The sequence below is a fragment of the Lepidochelys kempii genome, chromosome 9 (assembly GCF_965140285.1).
Source record: "Lepidochelys kempii isolate rLepKem1 chromosome 9, rLepKem1.hap1, whole genome shotgun sequence".
Lineage (NCBI taxonomy): Eukaryota > Metazoa > Chordata > Testudines > Cheloniidae > Lepidochelys > Lepidochelys kempii.
Genome location: NC_136388.1, coordinates 54,218,502 through 54,236,425, shown reverse-complemented (window position 1 = coordinate 54,236,425; position 17,924 = coordinate 54,218,502). Strand labels below are relative to the sequence as shown.

General features: G+C 50.4%; 1 protein-coding gene across 1 annotated transcript; it reads left to right on the top strand.

Annotated features, from left to right (window-relative positions):
* The first annotated feature begins 13,452 nt into the window (after nt 1-13,452).
* Nucleotides 13,453-17,410, top strand: LOC140916917 (aquaporin-12). The gene is made up of 3 exons (XM_073358814.1): nt 13,453-14,059; nt 16,267-16,383; nt 17,250-17,410. Exons 1-3 carry the CDS (start codon nt 13,453-13,455, stop codon nt 17,408-17,410), a joined length of 885 nt encoding a protein of 294 aa, XP_073214915.1.
* Nucleotides 17,411-17,924: the final 514 nt, after the last annotated feature.

Sequence of the window (17,924 nt, the reverse complement as noted above, 5' to 3'; positions counted from 1 at the left end):
AAACTGCTTGATAGTATTTATGTAATCTATGTGGACATTAGAGTTCATGTCTCATTAAGGAGAGCTAGACTTTGTCTGCATAGAAACTTGCACTCTTGTTTCAGTTTAAGTCCTTTATAAACCCATTTCTTATTTACCGGGTGAACCAAAATAAGCATGGTCTAAACCCAGAACAATCACATCCACAGAGCCTTTTGCATCTGTTTAACTAAATTTGAAATTTCATATTAAGTTAAACTAGTGCAACCCTGCATGCAGAGAAAGCCCTAAGATTCAGGGGCAATTGAGTACCTACTTTCATTGTGGCAATTTAGCTGGAAGGAGTTTCCTACAGGGCTGATCTGGATCAGCTTTCATTTTTGTCCAAGTGTTGGCTAAGATGATAGGAAATGGTTGTGGATTTTTTTTTTTTTTTTTACTTTTCAGTTTATTCAAATCTTTTATTTTGCTTTTCATGGAAGCATCAGTGCCATTTAATGTCCCACATCAGCCTAAAATTGGCCATATGCCTAAAATAAGTATTTAAAAATAATTGTTGCAAATTTTGACAGCCCTAAAGATAAATTCAGTGAAGGAGAGAAACTAGGGTTGCTAATTTACCTCTGTCTTTGGAAACTGGGAAAGGCAAGTGAAAATACAAAGCTTTGGTTCATTGGGAAAGGCTGAAAAAACTCATCTGTAACCTGCATATTTAGGCCTTTTGTGGGGGGGTCCCAGATTATCCAGAATTGTGAAAGTGGGAATCTGGCTGATAAAGGTTCCCACTGGGTCCAGGTTTCCAGTACAAGTGTACAGGTGACTTTGATTCATTGCTCTCATTCAGATCAATACCAAAGCTACTGTTGATTTCAATGAAAATGGGAACAGGGCCATATTTATCAGGCTTTGAGCAATAATACTTCAACAAATGGAGCTATCCTGGACTGCTTCCCAGATGGTTTTGCCTTTGAATTTCAGTGCACTCAAGTTGTACTGCGTACCTGGTTCTGTAGCGTTTCCTGTGCTCTAACATGAGATAGGAAACTAATTGATGCTATAGCTGTCGTTACATAATTTGGTAATTATATTCATTGTTTCTTAGTAACTTAATGTATTTCCAAGTCCTCCCTTGAGCCTGAGTTAAATGCCATTCAGTTGCAGGATATGACATACACATTATTACAGGTTAGGTATAGGACATAGCTTTGAAGGCCTCAATGTGATTTCCTAAGCCTGGCTTTTAAAGCATGCTCCAAGGTAGTTTTACTTTTAAAACAAACCCTTCTCATTCTTGCCCATTTCATGCATTTTAAAAGGAACAGATGATTGGACTTTTACCCTTTCAGTCTTGGAAAAGTTTTGGCATAAATCCTCCCTCATTCTGCTGGTAAATATATTCTTCTTGCTGTAAGCTAGGAAGAAATGAGGGAGTTTGGCAGGTTGCTAGAGTGGCTGCTTTTTGTAACAGTGGTTAAAAATGTTTGTTTTTAAGGATCATATATTAACATCAGCTCCCTACGGCGATATCTACACTGGAAAATTGAACCAGTGCAATAGAAGTGTTTGTTAGGTCTTTCTGTGCTTTTATGCTTATGGCAGGGGTGGGCAAACTACGGCCTGCGGACCGGATCCAGCCCATCAGGGCTTTGGATCTGGCCCGCAGGATTGCCCCCCATGGTGCCACAGGCCCCATGCCACTCTCAGAAGCAGCCGGCACCAAGTCCCTGGGGCCCCAGGGTGGGCAGAGGGCTCTGTGCATTGCCCTTGCCTCCAGGCACCGCCCCTCGCAGCTCCCATTGGCCGGGAACCACAGCCAATGGGCGCTTCTGGGGAGGTACCTGGAGGCGTGGCAAGGGCAGTGCGCGGAGCCCATGTCTTCCCCCCTCCCCTCCCCAAGGGCTGCACAGGGATGTGGTGCTGGCCACTTCCTGGAGCAGCGTGGTGTGGCTAGGGCAGGCATGCAGGGAGCTTGCCCTGGCTCCGTGCGTGCTGATGCCACCCCGGAGCCGCTTTAGGTAGGCGGCCCAGGCCAGAGCCCCAACTCCCTGCCTGCACATTGCACCCCTCCTGCACCCCAACTCCCTGCCCTAAGCCCCCATCGCTTCCTGCACCTCAACCCCTTGTCCTGAGGTCCCTCCTGCACTCCGCACCCCTCCTGCACCTCAGCCTCCTTCCCTGAGCCCCCTCATACGCCCCGCACCCCTCCTCTGCCCCAATCCCTTGCCCTGAGCCTGTTCCTGCACACCGCACTCCCTCCCGCACCCCAACCCCTTGGCCTGGCCCTGTATACAATTTCCCCACCCAGATGTGGCCCTCGGCACAAAAAGTTTGCCCACCCTTGGCTTATGGTGTTGAGCTGAGCGACTGTAGCATGAGTCAAAAGACACCAGACTCCATGTACTTAAGGAGCGAACTAGGATGACCTCCAGGCTCCTACCAGGAGTTCAGCACTTTGTTCCTCCTAAAACAACGTATCCTGGTCCAGTCTTGTAACTGGAGAATCAAGAACTCAGGTCAGCTCAGCTGCCTGTGTCCTCTCTAATGGTGTAGACTGAGCCAGTGTTCATGCTTGCTGAATAGTATTTGGTACACACGTACTCCAGGAAGAGCACTTCTGTGTGGGAACATGGAGTGTTAATATCAGTATGTCAGCAGGATCAAGGGGTTCTTGGAACAGTAAACTTCTCTAGCCTAGACACAGACTGTGTGTCTGGAATATTAAACCCACCCTGTTGTGTTGGAACCAAAATTCAGACAGATTGTCCTTCAGGACATATGTGACAGATTCAGATGTGGAAAAAAAAATCTTGTGGGCACTCTGGCTCACCACTCTGCCTCCTGCTCCTAAGGAAGGGGTCATTCTGTAGCAAAGCATTCAAGTTAATTGGTGATGGCAGAGTTGGGGGAGGTCACTAGCTGCTGAGTCCTTATAAGGAGTGTGGTTTTGTCCTGAATGGTGGTTGTGGGGAACATCTGTTTAGGGGAAGTGAATTATTCTGATCTCAGGAATTGTCTGCTCTGGGTTGGCCTAACCAGTAGTATGCTACCATCAGAATCCCTTTCTCTGAGCTAAGGAATAAGTTACTACTTATCTGTACAAACAGTCTTTCAACCTTCTCTATTCAGACACGATGACCTGCCCTTTATGGTGGTAAGCCCGGATCTCCTGCAATCCTTACTCATGGGGAGCTCCTTTGACTCACGAAAGGAGTTTTCCCTGAATAAGAACAACAGGATTTGATGTGTGGTGTGTTGTTCCAGCTGGAACTGCCCCCTATACTTCCTGGTGCTTTCTCACCTCCTCACAGGGCCTCTTTACAGGTCAGCTGGGTTTAGTTGGAGATCAGCCTGGCTGCAGTATTGTGAGCTTGAAAAGCTTATGCAGAGAACCCAGTATAAGAGGCTTTTCTTTGTGGGGAGGCCTTCCTTAGAACCCCCCAAGCTGGCTTTCTGTCTTTCAGGGGCCCAGCCCATGATAGGGAGATTGCACTGTCCCATACTTTGAATACAAGAATTTCTAAAACAAGAGCACTGTGCTGCTGCCATGATGGGTGCCTGGGTATTAACAGACATGAGGGGAATGCCTGGCACAACACATGCTTATTTCAGCAGCAGTCAAAGGTGAAAATAGAGGGACATAAGCATTCTTTCTGCAAACACCGGTGTGGGGAAGAAACCCAGGGTGGCTGTTTATATCTTCACAATTAACTATTGTGCCTTCATTGAAAAGAACCCTTGTTTCCTTTCCACCACAATAACAATTAGGTGGGAGGAGGGGTCAAGGAGTTGTTCTGATTGGTTTAATATGTACATACTCTGTCTTCATGTCCTGGTGTGTTCTGCAAGTTAACTCAGTAACAAGGGAGCCATTTTGAACTGTAAAGTGCCTAAAGCTCAGCTCAAGGTTAATTCAATACCTGTCTTCTGGGATTGTACAAAGGGGAAAATAAAACTAAATACAGCTGTGTTGGGACCTTGGTTTCTTTGTGGATATTAAAATGCTGATTACACAATGTGAGAGACTTACCCTTGCGAAGAAGGTGATAGTGTCTGGTTAAGGGGATTCTCTTTTCTGTGTCTGTACAGTGCCCGGCCCAATGGGCCATGATCCCTGTTGGGGTATTTAGGTGTTGCCATTTCTCTCTGTGGTACTTGTATGCTCCCCAGGAGCATAGTCTCTGAGCACTCAGTGTATTTATTCTCTCAGCACTCTGTAAGGTTGGGAAGTACTTTTATCCCCATTGTACAGATGGGATACTGAGAAACACCAAAGTGACTTGCCCCAGGTTATGGAAAAGTCTGTAGCAGAGCAGGGAATTCAACCTGGGGCTCCAGAGTCCCAAACTTAATACCCAAAGCACTGGGTCATTCTTCCTCTCTGTTAGCTTTCATGTAAATATTTAATACTAATACCAAACTTGATTTCTTCTTCCAGTGATTGCTCGTGTGTGTTCCACAATAGGTATGCATGCTCGCCATGTGCACTGGTGCCAGAAGTTTTTCCCCTAGCAACCCCTGGAGTGGCGCCTCTATGGCACGGTATCAGGGGCGCTGTGTGCTCCCCCACCCTCAGTTCCTTATTGCGGCCAGTGAAGGTGCTTCAGAACTGCTCTGCTCGAGCTTTGCTGTAGCTCGTCCCCAAAACTGTTTTTGTTCAGTGTTGGTACCTGTAGTTAGTTTGGTTTAGTTTAGTTTGGCTAGAGCGCCCGGGCCAGGGCATGCCCTGTGCCCCAGGTTTTAAGTCTTGCGACACTTGCAGGTGATCTATGCCAGTGAGGAATCCACACGCTGACTGTTTATGCTGTTTGGGGGAAACCCATCTCAGCGATCACGGTAAGATTTGCAAGTTGTTTCAGCCTCTGACCAAGAGAGAGACAGACATTAGGCTCCGGGCTATTCTGATGGAGTTGGCTCTGACCCCGGCTCTGGAGTGCCGCTCCAAGTTGGCACTGGGCGCCACAGTGTTGGTGCGCGGCAACCCTTCGGCACCATCGACTAGTCTGCACCGCTCCCCATCCACGGGGCACACCAAGAAGGCTAGGAAGAGGACTTCTTCACCGCGGCACCAGAGTAAACCTGGGACAGAGGCTAGATCAATGTCAGGCAGTCCTTGATCCCCACCAGCCTCTAGGCCTCCGACTCAAGTCGAGCGGAGTAGCCCGGCCCATTTGGAGCAGGCCTCCCCGGATGTCTGGATGCCCTCCTGTCATAAATATAAAGGGAAGGGTAACCATCTTTCTGTATACAGTGCTATAAAGTCCCTTCTGGCAGAGGCAAAATCCTTTCACCTGTAAAGGGTTAAGAAACTAAGGTAACCTCGCTGGCACCTGACCCAAAATGACCAATGCGGGACAAGATACTTTCAAATTTGGGGGGGGGGGGGGGAGTTTTGTCTGTCTGTGTGATACCTTTGCTGGGAACAGATCAAGGACACAAGCCCTTCAGCTCCTGTAAAGTTAGTAAGTAATCTATCTAGAAAATGCATTAGGTTTTTCTTTGTTTTGGCTTGTAAATTCACTCTGCTGGAGGGAATGTTTATTCCTGTTTTTGTGTCTTTTTGTAACTTAAGCTTTTGCCTAGAGGGATTCTCTGTTTTGAATCTGATAACCCTGTAAATTATTTACCATCCTGATTTTACAGAGGTGATTCTTTTACCTTTTCTTTAAATAAAATTCTTCTTTTAAGAACCTGATGGATTTTTCATTGTTCTTAAGATCCAAGGGTTTGGGTCTGTGTTCACCTGTACCAATTGGTGACGATGATATTATCATGCCTTCCCCAGGAAACGGGGTGTAGGGCTTGGGAGAATAGGACTCCAAGTGGTCCTTTCCCTGTTCTTTGTCGAAAACACTTGGTGGTGGCAGTGTTTTACCTAATCCAAGGGCAAAGACTTTGTGTCTTGCGGAAGTTTTAACCTAAGCTGGTAGAAATAAACTTAGGGGGTCTTTCATGCGGGTCCCCCACATCTGTACCCTACAGTTCAGAGTGGGGAAGGAACCTTGACACCTCCATACCGGAGGCCCTGCAGGCGGCCCAGGATGTTATGTCCATGTGAATACCAGGAACACAGCCAATATCGGCCCCACGGTCCAGAGGCAAGCCGCCACTGGGATCTCCACAGTCACCCGCAGCTCGGTACCGGTCTCAGTTGAGGGAACGTTCATGATGCCATTCACCGCCCAGCAACCGTTCAGGGCAAAGTCCACACAGATTGCCCTCGATGCCCACCAGGCTGGTTGGGTTCTGTGTGACTGAGACCCTCAGCACGGCTCCGCCTTGAGTAGCGAACACCAATGGGACCGAGGCAGACAACGGTAAGGGTCCTTGTCTCGGAGGGCCTATCACAGCTGGTCACGGCATGAATGTCAATGTCCTTCCTGTTTGATGTCCTGCTCCAGGATCCTGCTACGGCACTGCCTTCGCGGGTTTGCCCGCTGGAGCCGATCGCGGAGCAGCTGTTACCAACGGTATTGGTCCTCCATGTCAGGATTGTGGTCCCATAGTCGGCATCGCTCCCAATGCCGCCGCTCCTCCCTGTCCAGGGACAGCAGCAGGTCGTATGTCAGCCCAGCCTTTCTTCGTAGTCATCCATCGATGGACCAGGCCGAACAGCCAGCTCCACCGGTGTCCCAGCAGGTGCAGGAGCACCGGGCCCCGTGGCTGGCCCAGTGGTACCAGTGGGCACCATGGCCCCCGAAGCAGCCCTGGTGGGGGCTTGCTCAGTGACCAGAGCCTCAGAAGGACCATCGGCCTCCCTCTCCAGACCCCCAAGGAAGGAGCCGGTGGGACATACATCATATTCTATGATTCTATCAGGGTTGGAAGGGACCTCAGGAGCTCATCTAGTACAACAGCCTGCTCAAAGCAATCCCCAATTATATCATCCCAGCCAGGGCTTTGTCAAGCCTGACCTTAAAAACCTCTAAGGAAGGAGATTCCACCGCCTCCCTAGGTAATGCATTCCAGTGCTTCACCACCCTCCTAGTGAAAAAGATTTTCCTAATATCCAACCTAAACCTCCCCCACTGCAACTTGAGACCATTACTCCTTGTTCTGTCATCTGGTACCACTGAGAACAGTCTAGCTCCATCCTCTTTGGAACCCCCTTTCAGGTAGTTGAAAGCAGCTGTCAAATCCCCCCCCCATTCTTCTTCTCTACTGCAGACTAAACAATCCCAGTTCCCTCAGCCTCTCCTCATAAGTCATGTGTTCCAGTCTCCTAATCATTTTTGTTGCCCTCCGCTGGACGCTTTCCAGTTTTTCCACATCCTCCTTGTATTGTGGGGCCCAAAACTGGACACAGTACTCCAGATGAGGCCTCACCAATGTCGAATAGAGGGGAATGCTCACGTCCCTTGATCTGCTGGCAATGCCCCTACTTATACAGCCCAAAATGCCGTTAGCCTTCTTGGCAACAAGGGCTCACTGTTGACTCATATCCAGCTTTTTGTCCACTGTAACCCCTAAGTCCTTTTCTGCAGAACTGCTGCCTAGCCATTCAGTCCCTAGTCTGTAGTAGCGCATGGGATTCTTCCATCCTAAGTGCAGGACTTTGCAGTTGTCCTTGTTGAACCTCATCAGATTTCTACTTGCCCAATCCTCTAATTTGTCTAGGTCCCTCTGTATCCTATCCCTATCCTCCAGCGTATCTACCACTCCTCCCAGTTTAGTGTCCTCCTCGGCACCTTACCCGGAGACGGACCAGGTGGTGGACCCTCCAGTGCCGGTGGACATGCAAGTACCACACCGTCCTTCTCACCCTCCCCGGATGAGGCAATTACGGCCGCTCCTCCCTCCGTCCCACAGGAGGACTTTCGGGCCCATCAAGAACTCTTAAAGTGGCATCAAGCCTCCACCTCGAAGCAGAGGAGATGGAGGAGCCCCTCTGACTCCCTGTTTAATGTACTGTCGTCCTCTGCGCTGTGCTGGGTAGCCTGGGCTCTCCACGAAGGGGTGGTGAAAATTTCAAATGCCCTGTAGTAAACCCCGGCCTCATTGGCCCCCATCTCTAAGACAGCAGAATGCAAGGATTTTGTACCCACAAAGGGGCATGAATACTTATACACCCACGCTGCTCCTAACTCCCTGGTGGTCGAGTCGGTCAACCACAGGGAATGGCAGGGCCAACCAGCCCCTACCCTGAAAAATAAAGATTGAAGGAGGCTGGACTCATTTGGAAGAAAAATGTATTCATCCTCAAGCTTTCAGTTATGGGTGGCGAACACCCAGGCTCTCCTGGGCCAGTATGAGTTCAATCTGTAGGGCTCCCTGCCCAAGTTCAAGAACTCCCTCCAGGAGTGCAACAGGAAGGAGTTCAAAGTGCTGGTGGAGGAGGGCACAGTGGCTGCCAGGGCAACCCTGCACGCAGCTTTGGATACAGCAGACACGGCTGTGCAGTCCATGGCCTCTGCAGTGTCCATGAGAAGGGTGTCATGGCTCCTGCTCTCTGGCTGTCCATCGAGGCACAGACCTCCCTGCAGGACCTGCCATTTGACGGCAAAGCTCTGTTTGCGGAACAAATGGATACAAAGCCGCATGGCCTGAAAGACTCCCGCATGACTCTCCAGACTCTGGGTCTCTATGTTCTGGCTCCGGCTAAACCTCATTTCAAGCCGCAGCAGACTCTCGCTCAGGCCACCCATTCAAAATACGAGACTGCTTATAAGAAGTCACGGGACTATAAGAGGTGCCCACAGAGGCAGTCGTTGCCTGCCCCCCCAGCCTGGGTCCTCCAAGAGCAAGCAAGCGGGGAAAAGGTGGTTTTGATGGGACGCCCAGGGGCACCCTGCCAGTTCTCATCAGGGATCCACCCTCAATAAAGCTTCCTTTCTCCAATTGGTTGTGTTTTCTCCTCCCGGAGTGCTCGCGGGTGACCTCAGACCGATGGGTCCTCAACACCATCTCCCAGGGCTACACCCTCCAGTTTACTTCCTTCCTGCCCAACGACCTCCACCCCCATCCCTCCTGGGGGACCCCTCACATGAGGCTCTGCTCGAGCAGGGGGTGGGGCGGCTTCTGGGCCCGGGAGCTGTGGAAGCAGTACCGGGGGAGTTCAAAGGCAAGGTGTACTACTCCCACTATTTCCTTATCCCGAAGGCCAAAACGGGGGTCAGGCCCATCTTGGACCTGTGAGGCCTGAACCAGTACATGGTGAAGCTCAAGTTCTGCATGGTCTCTCTGGCCTCCATCGTCCCCTCCCTGGATGCCAGGGAGTGGTACACCACCTTTGAGCTGCAGGACACGTAGTTCCACGTTCATATATTCAAGGGGCACAGATGCTTCCTCCGTTTCACGGGATGTGGGGAACGTTCAGACCGAAGGTCTGTGGTTGGCTCAGGATCTGACCCTCCACATAAACGTCAAAGAGCTCAGGGTGGCATGCGTGACCTTCCACTCGCACCTGGAGGGCCAGGTGGTCAGGGTCCTCACAGACAACACAGCCTCAGTGTTCTACATTAACAGGCAAGGTGGGGCCCGATCCTCGGCTGTAAAGCCCGCAGGCTTTGGGACTTTTGTATAGCCCACAACATCTTCCTACAGGCCTTCCATCTGCCGGGCGCCCGGAATGCACGGGTGGATCACTTGAGCAGGGACTTCTCCACTCAGCACGAGTGGCCTCTCCACGCGGAGGTGGTACACAGACTCTTCCACGTGTGGGGAACTCCCCCAGTGGACCTGTTTGCAACTCAGGAGAACCGTTGCTGTCCCCGGTTATGCTCCAGGAGGGGGCTGGGACGGGGCGCTATCTTTGATACCTTCCTCCTGACCTGGTCAAGTCAGTTTCTCTATGCCTTTCCCCCATTCCCGCTGATCAGCAAGGTCCTGGAAAAGATAAAGACTAGACAAGGCCAAGGTCCTTCTGATTGCCCCAGAATGGCCCAGGCAGCATTGGTACGGGACCCTCATGGGCCTGGCGGTCGCCCCGCCGTGGCCATTGCCATCTCGCCCAGACCTGATCTCCTAGGACCAGGACTTGCTTTCCTCCACTCCAGCCCAGTGGCACTCCACCTCACAGCATGGCTGCTCAATGGTTAGGTAGGGAGGAAAGGACATGTTCGGAAGGGGTTCAGCGCGTCCTCCTGGAAAGCAGGCAGCCCTCCACATGCTGAACCTACTTGGCAAAGTGGGCTCGGTTTTCCAGATGTGTGGACAAGTGGGGCATTTCCTTAGTGGCTGCCCCAATCCATCTTATTCTGGACTACTTCCTTCACCTTAAAGCCCAGGGCCTGGCACCCTCATCAGTCAAGGTGCACCTAGGGCCATATCAGCTTTCCATCCGCGGGTACAGGGCTAAAGGGTATTTTCCCATGCTATGACTGGCCGATTCCTTAAGGGGTTGGATTGTCTCTTCCCGTATGTTAGGCCCCCAGTGGGACCTAAACCTGGTGTTGGCCCGTCTCACGGGGCCCCTGTTTGAGCTGCTAGCCATGTGCTCCTGGTCACACCTCTCGTGCAAGGTGGCCTTCCTGGTGGCGATCACTTCAGCTTGGAACTCAGGGCACTGACCTCTGAGCCCCCGTATACAGTGTTTCATAAAGATAAGGTCCAGCTTCGCCCACATCCTTCATGCCTCCTGAAGGTGATCTCCGTCTATCACATGGGTCAGGACATTTTTCTGCTGGTCCTCTGCCCCAAGTCCCATGCGTTCAGTGAGGAGCACCGCCTCCATATGCTGGATGTGAGACAGGCTCTGGCTTTTTACCTGGAGCGGACTAAGCCGTTCAGAAAGTCCTCACAACTGTTCATCACCTGGGCCGAGTGCATTGAAAGGTTGGCTGATCTCCACTCAGCGGCTTTCCAACCGGATCACCTTGTGCATCCGTACCTATGATGACCTGGCGGGAATCCCTCCGCCACCAATTATGAAGGCGCACTCGACTAGGGCAGAGGCCTCATCGGCTGCCTATTTGGCCCATGTCCACATTCAGGATATTTGTAGGGCTGCCACGTGGTCTTCAGTTAACATGTTCACCTCGCATTTTGCAGTTGTCTCTCAGACCAGGGAGGATGCCGGGTTCAGTAGGGCTGTTCTCTGTCCTGAGACTTTATGAACTCCTTCCCACCTCCAACAGATATAGCTTGGAATAACCTATTGTGGAATACACATGAGCAATCATAGAATATCAGGGTTGGAAGGGACCTCAGGTCGTCATCTAGTCCAACCCCCTGCTCAAAGCAGGACCAATCCCCAATTTTTCCCCAGATCCCTAAATGGCCCCCTCAAGGATTGAACTCACAACCCTGGGTTTAGCAGGCCAATGCTCAAACCACTGAGCTATCCCTCCCCCCGAATCACTCGAAGAAAAGACAGTTACCTTTTTTGTAATTGATATTCTTTGAGATGTGTTGCTCATGTCCATTCCACATCCCGCCCTCCTTCCCCTCTGTCGGAGTTGCCTGGCAAGAAGGAACTGAAGGTGGGGGGGAGAGTGCAGCACCCCTTATGCTGTGCCATGGAGGCGCCACGCCAGGGGTCGCTAGGGCACTCCCCCTATGGGTACTGCTAGGGGAAAAACTTCCAGCACCAGTGCATGTGGCGAGTATGCACACCTATTGTGGAATAGACATGAGCAACACATCTCAAAGAACACCAGTTATGGAAAAGGTAACTGTCTTTTTCATAGGTCTGTGCTTCAGTTTGTTCATTTGATTGTCTACATCATAAGAGTTCAAATCACATATCTCCTTCATTCAACCCTGCCACAGTTTAGTTCTTAATGTCTTTCTGTGGCCCACTAGGAACAACCCTACTTAAAGAGATGACCCACTGCTATAGGCCTCTGGAATTGTATATGCAATAAGCAAGGTGCATCGCGTCACTGCTAGTTGCTATTGCTTTCCTCAGGTATTCCAGGATTTAAAACAGTTCTGGATTAAAGACCAGTGTGTGTGGAGTTTGGTTTCAGGGGATTCAGGACATGGTGGTGGAGTGCATAGCTAAGCATATCCATTCCACTGCTCCTCTAGAGACAGGGATCAAATAAATCTATCACATTTGGGAGAATGAGCTGGGAACTTGTCTTTGAGCTTGTCTCCTACCAATGGATCACTGCGGGGAAAATGCTACAGCTGCTGTAGCACTTTAATGTAGATGCTACCTATGCTGTCGGTGTAGGTAATTCACCTTCCCAAGGTGGATTCGACAGAAGAATTCTTCCATCAACCAAGTGCTGTCTGCATCGGGGTTAGATCAATTTAGTTACATCTCTCAGATGTGGATTTTTCACACCCCTGAGAGAGGTAGCTATACCAATATAAAAGCCTACTGTAGACCAGGCCTAAATCATCTTTGCTCTGGTTTTCCTTTTCCTTGTTGGTGTCTCAGTTCCCTCCATCCTCTTTCTGTTGTATCCAGCATGCAATAAGGACTCTATGCTGCTTCCTAGGGTATGCTTTGTCTTCCTGGGGCAAGAGGGCAATGAAAGACAAACCTGAACTTTAGTGTCTCCTGGCACCTGATCAACATGGAACATTGGTTCTCAGAGGAGAGCCTTTCACTTCTCAAGCCTGGAGGATACAGTTGTATTTTAGAAGCTGAGGAGGGAGGAGACCTAAAAGGAATGCAGTGATGAGACTCTTCAGGATTCCATGTAGTTAGCCTTCCCTGGCCTGGGTATGCAAAGAGATTTCCATCTGTTGTCCTTCCCTACACATACCCAAGCTCTGTGCTGCCTTTGCATTTCATCACCACCTTGTTAACTGCGCAGGGCTTTCACCGTGAGCTCCCTGCTCCTAACTATCTAAAAACCATTAAGGTGCTGTACAATAACCAATCCCAAACACTGAAACAAAGAGAGAAGCTGCCCAAATATTCTGCCCCCCCGAAGCAAAGACAACATAAGTGCTGCTTTCTGCTCCAGTTTGCAAATCTATGCAGTGAATGACCCGCTGGGCCAGAACAAAGCAGCCAAAGGCTCATAACAAAGCCTCGCAAAAAATAACCCTGGGGCAGGAGCTGGGCTTTCCCAGATTTACTGCCATGGGGTGAGAGCTGCTGGACCCACTTGCTAGAACCAGTTGTAAAACAAACCAGCAGCGTAACTTTGAAGACAAGTTCTGAACAAACCCCAGGCTGCAGGTCATTGGTTCTCTAATTGCAGCAAGTGCTGATGGTTAAAGCAGAAGGAGGGGAGAGGATATGTGAGTCACATGGGGTCTGTGGTTGTCTCCCTTCTGATTAGGGGTGAAGGCACAGGGACAGGCAGGCTGGTGGGGGTAGCAGAGAGCAGCAAGCATTAACAACACTGGCTGCAGCTGATACTGTAGGTAGGAGAATCTCACTGTCTGCTCCTTAAAAGCTTTGCGTAGCCACACGTGTGGATTTTCCCAAAGACTCCCTTGACCCTGCTGACTGGGGGCCTGTCAGGCTGTGCCACGTTGGCTTAAAAGTGCCTTTATAAAGAAGAGGAAGAAAAGGTTGATCTGTTCTTTGGACGGTGACACTCATGCTTTGCCATCTCTGTTGGGCTTGTTATGGCGGGTTTGAATGTTTCCATTGCCTTCTTTCTCTCAGTTGTGGCTATTTGTGAGGTGGTCAGGCAGGTTTCCAAGAGACTTCTGCCTCTTGGAGTGTACCATGATCTTGTCAGAGAACTGGTCAGCTCATTACAGTTGTGTGCTTGCTGCCTTGAGCTGAGGATGCTGATGGATATTGGTCCCTGGGGTGGTGGCTTTGGCCCAGATGTGATTCTGACCCTCCACTTCATTCTCTACTTGATTCATGGTGTGTCTTTTGATGGAGCTTCTGCTAACCCCACTGTCTCTCTCCAAGAATTCCTGGTTATGGATTCCTCCTTTGTGGTTACTGCTGTCAAACTTCTGGTCCAGTTTGTGGGAATGGAGGCAGCTGGGATTCTCACCACACACTACTGGTCCTGGGAGCTGACTGACTTCCACCTCATCCAGAATCTAATGGCCCTGGATTGCAATTCCTCTATCCATACCTCTTTGTACCATGGCATCTTTGTGGAAGGCATCTGCTCTTTCTTTTTCCATTTGGTGGCTCTCAAGTTCCAGCACAATGACCCTTGGTACAGAGCGCCCATCCTGGCAGCAACTGTGACCACCCTGGCTTACACAGGTGAGAAGCTTTCTACATTTCTTTTCCCCCCTGTAACACCTTGGTGTAAATACAGGAAAGGAGCATGGATGAAACTCAGGGAGCTAATGCATTGGCTTTTCAGCTCCAGGGACCTACAGCTACATAGTGGTTAGCTCACAGCCAGTGCTAGTTTGGATTCAACTCTACTCACGTTGCTAAAATCAGCATCCGAGCAGGTACAGCTGGCAGTCTTTACTCAAGATGGGGCTTCCCATGAACTTGGTACATCCACTACATATTAGGAGCCCCCTGCATGCTAGGGGAACAGAGTGCAGCACTGAATAGAGGACAAATGTTCCTACCTGTGGCTCTTGTATGGCCCCCCCTTACAGTAATATCCGAGCGCATCAGCCAGCCCCCCGCATGGCGTGTGAGTGCTGTTATCCCCATTGTACAGATGGGAGCGGAGAGACTGAGTGACTTGCCTGAGTCAAACGGAGTCTGTGATGAAGCAGGGACTTGAACCTACATCCCAAGCTAGGACCCAAAGCACAGTACCATTTTGCACACTGAGCTTTGCTGCCTTCTGTGAAGCCTGGAGACCTCCAGCCCAGGACACAGAAGGATGTGTTTGTCACGGGGGAAAGGGGCTTAGTGGGAGGGAGCCAAGCTAGGGTGCAGTTCGGTGGAGTTTCTGGCTGGTCAAAAGGAGATAGCTGGAGGACTGGCCCACATGGGACTGTCAAGCTCCCGACCAGCACTGAGCTTTCAAATCAGTGCAGTACATCAGGGGGTTGCTGACCTACTGCTCAGGGGATGGGAAAATAGCTCAGAACCAAAGGCAGTTCCCAGACCCAGCTGCTAATATGGAGATAAGGTTGTAATTCTAGATCCATAAACCAAAGGGGAAGAGTTACCAACACACGTGCCTCGAAGCCAGGAAAATTCAAAGGGAAGCTTACACTCCAAAAATAAACATCAGGAAGCTCAGCAATGCACAGTTAACGTCACCTCTCTTCTCCACTCCTCACCTCCCCCCACAAAACAATCTTAACCCCACCTTTGTGTGACCACCCACTCTCCTCCCAAGATCTTGGTAGTTAGACACCTAGACACAACGTTTAATGTGTAATGAAAGAGGGGGTGGGGCTCAAGCAATTCTTTTTACTTTCATAACAGATGGGCCAAGCCCAGTGGTGCTGCCGGGGCTCTGAACTGCCAGGCCCAGAGGTGCCAGGGCTCAGCCCTGGCAAGTCCCAGCACAAATTAAGCACTGCCTATGCACCGTACATCTCCAGGATTGGTAGTTCATTGGTAGAAGGGCCCATTATGACCATCTAGCCAGACCCCCTGTGTAATACAAGCCAAAGGATTTCACTCGGGGATTTCTGTGCCTAACCAATGTAGAAAAATATCCGGGTCTTGATTTTAAACATTTCAAGTCATGGAGAATCCACCGTGCCTCTAGACAAGTCAGTTCCAGTCGTTATTTACCTTCAATGTTTTTTTTTTTTTTTAAACCCTGTATTTCTATTCTGAATTTGTCTAGTTTCAGCTTCCCAGCACTGGCCCTTGTTTTGCCTTTTTCTTATTGACTGAAAAGCTGTCTGTCTCCTGTCAGAAATCTCTTCCCCACATAGGTTCTTGTAGACTGTGACCAAGTCACCTCTTAACAATTTCGCTCACTCAGCCCTGCTGCGCTGCATGTACTCAGCATGTGAACCTGCACGTTACCCACCCACTCATCTCTGGCAGTGGGGTCTCCTCCAGAGATCGTCTTTAGTTCTAGCTCCTCGACAAGAGTCATTTCACCTTCCACTGCTAGGCGGTGATGTTTTACAGCCAGTTTAACCCTTTACTTCTCACTCATCACCTTTCCTTGCAGATATCTTGTATGCTGTTTACCCTTGCAGTTAGGTAATGTATACTCTGCCGCATTAGCCACAGTGGACATGAGGGTCAGGCTGTCCGGTGCTAGTAGGGTTTGTGGTTTGAACTGTGTCGGTTTCAGAGGTTGGACATTGTGCAGCTAGGAAGCGGGGTGTGTATCTATTTGACATGGAGGCAGGCGCGTTGGGCTGAGTTAAGGATGTTCAAGGTGACTTGACTCTGCTTTTTCAGAAAGTTCAAACACAAAGTTCTGGCAGTAGAACTTCTCAAATCCTGCCTGTTGCCCAATGCCCATTTCTTCAAATCCATGTCAAACAAGTGAGACTCATTACACTATTTGTTTTCTTCTTTCACAGCTGGGCCTTTCACAGGGGCCTTTTTCAACCCCACCCTGGCCTCCATGGTTACTTTTCACTGCTCTGGGAACATCCTGCAAGAATACATCCAGGTCTACTGGCTGGGACCCCTCACAGGTGAGCTATGTTCAGGGTACGAGTAGGTGCAGGAGGTATTGCTGACTGGCCATGCCGGACCACAACCTAGAGAGTGGGGCAGAGGATGTGGCTGGGGTGGAGCCTCCCTAGCATGTCTGCCATGTTAGTGAACCTGCATGAAAGGGACAAGTATTGAGCATAGAAATTGGGAACTCCGGCTGGTATGTGGCAACTCCTTGTGTTCTTATTTATTATGGGGGGAGGCTAGTCTTGCCATTGGAGCCAGATGCTCCTTGCCCTTCCCAGCACCCCTCTTCCCCATCAGCCAGGCTGGAACTCTGCCACACCAAAAATGAGCCGCATTAAATGTCATTTGCCAAACACTGGCCAGGGTAGGGGGGGCACTTTGCAAAGCATGAGGCAGATGGGACTGAGAGGGGTGGGAGAGATGACAGGGTTAAAGACATGGTGATGATCACATCTCGTGGAGCTATATTGTTGCAGGCTGTCATGGAAGGAAGACCATGCTGTGGCAATTTCACTCGGTCTGTAATTTGAAGGTTATCCTCACACCCATAAACCCCAGATTTGTAATTTGTGAAATGAAGCTTATATTCTGCAGCACCAGACGGCTGCTTCCAAAGAAAACTGATTCACTTAGGCCATTCTTTTGTGACCTGGACCAATCCCAGCCCTGCTTTTGCAGGTGGATCACTTCTCTGTTAAATCCTCTTGCTGTTCTGGCGTTTGACAGTACCATGTGCTAGTAGCAGGGACTCCAGCGGCTTTTGGTTCAGTTGGGGCAGGTGCCATCTGGCCCGAGGAGAGGTTGTGTGGTGTGTGTCAAAGGATGGGACAGGGAGATGGTAAATGACATGGCCTAATCCCCCTGTTTCTGCTTTCAGGGATGCTCGCATCCCTTCTCTTGTACCAGGGGACGATCCCAAGGCTCTTCCAGAAGAACCTTCTTTACAGCCCGAAGAGCAAATACCGGACCCCCAAGGGGAAGGCTGTGCCTGGGCTCAAAAAGACAGAAGACAATGGGGAAGGGCAGCCGCAGCTGTGAACCAAGCCCCAGAGCTGAGTGAAGGGTGTGAGAGGGTCCCCTAGCCGCTGCCCATCTCTCCCTTCCATTGGGCTCCTCCCATGGCCAGAGTGACAGGAGCTGGGACTGAAGACACCTGGCCAGCTCTGTGATGTGTGAGCAAGCGCTCGCTGGGGGGACCACCGGCTTTTCATGCCACTGTGTAAGTGTACCAGCTGTTTTGGCCACATGAGAGCAATCCCTCAGTGCTGGCCTGTGGAGATCTGGCTGTGAAAGCCCCCAGAGAACGTCGCCAGCTACCATGCACACCACACCACTCTGCTGCTGGTCAGATCACAGGCTCCAATACTGTGCCATAAGCACGACCTAAAGGGCATGTGCCTTCCATCCAGTGCACACCCCTCCTTCCTGACCTTCCCCAGCCCGTCTCCCCAGGTGGAACGAAATCACCACCACCGTTCTGCTCCCTCAGTGCAGCCAGGCATCCACCCATCTCGCTCCCCACCAGAAGGGCTGCTGCTGTTGCAGGGTCTCA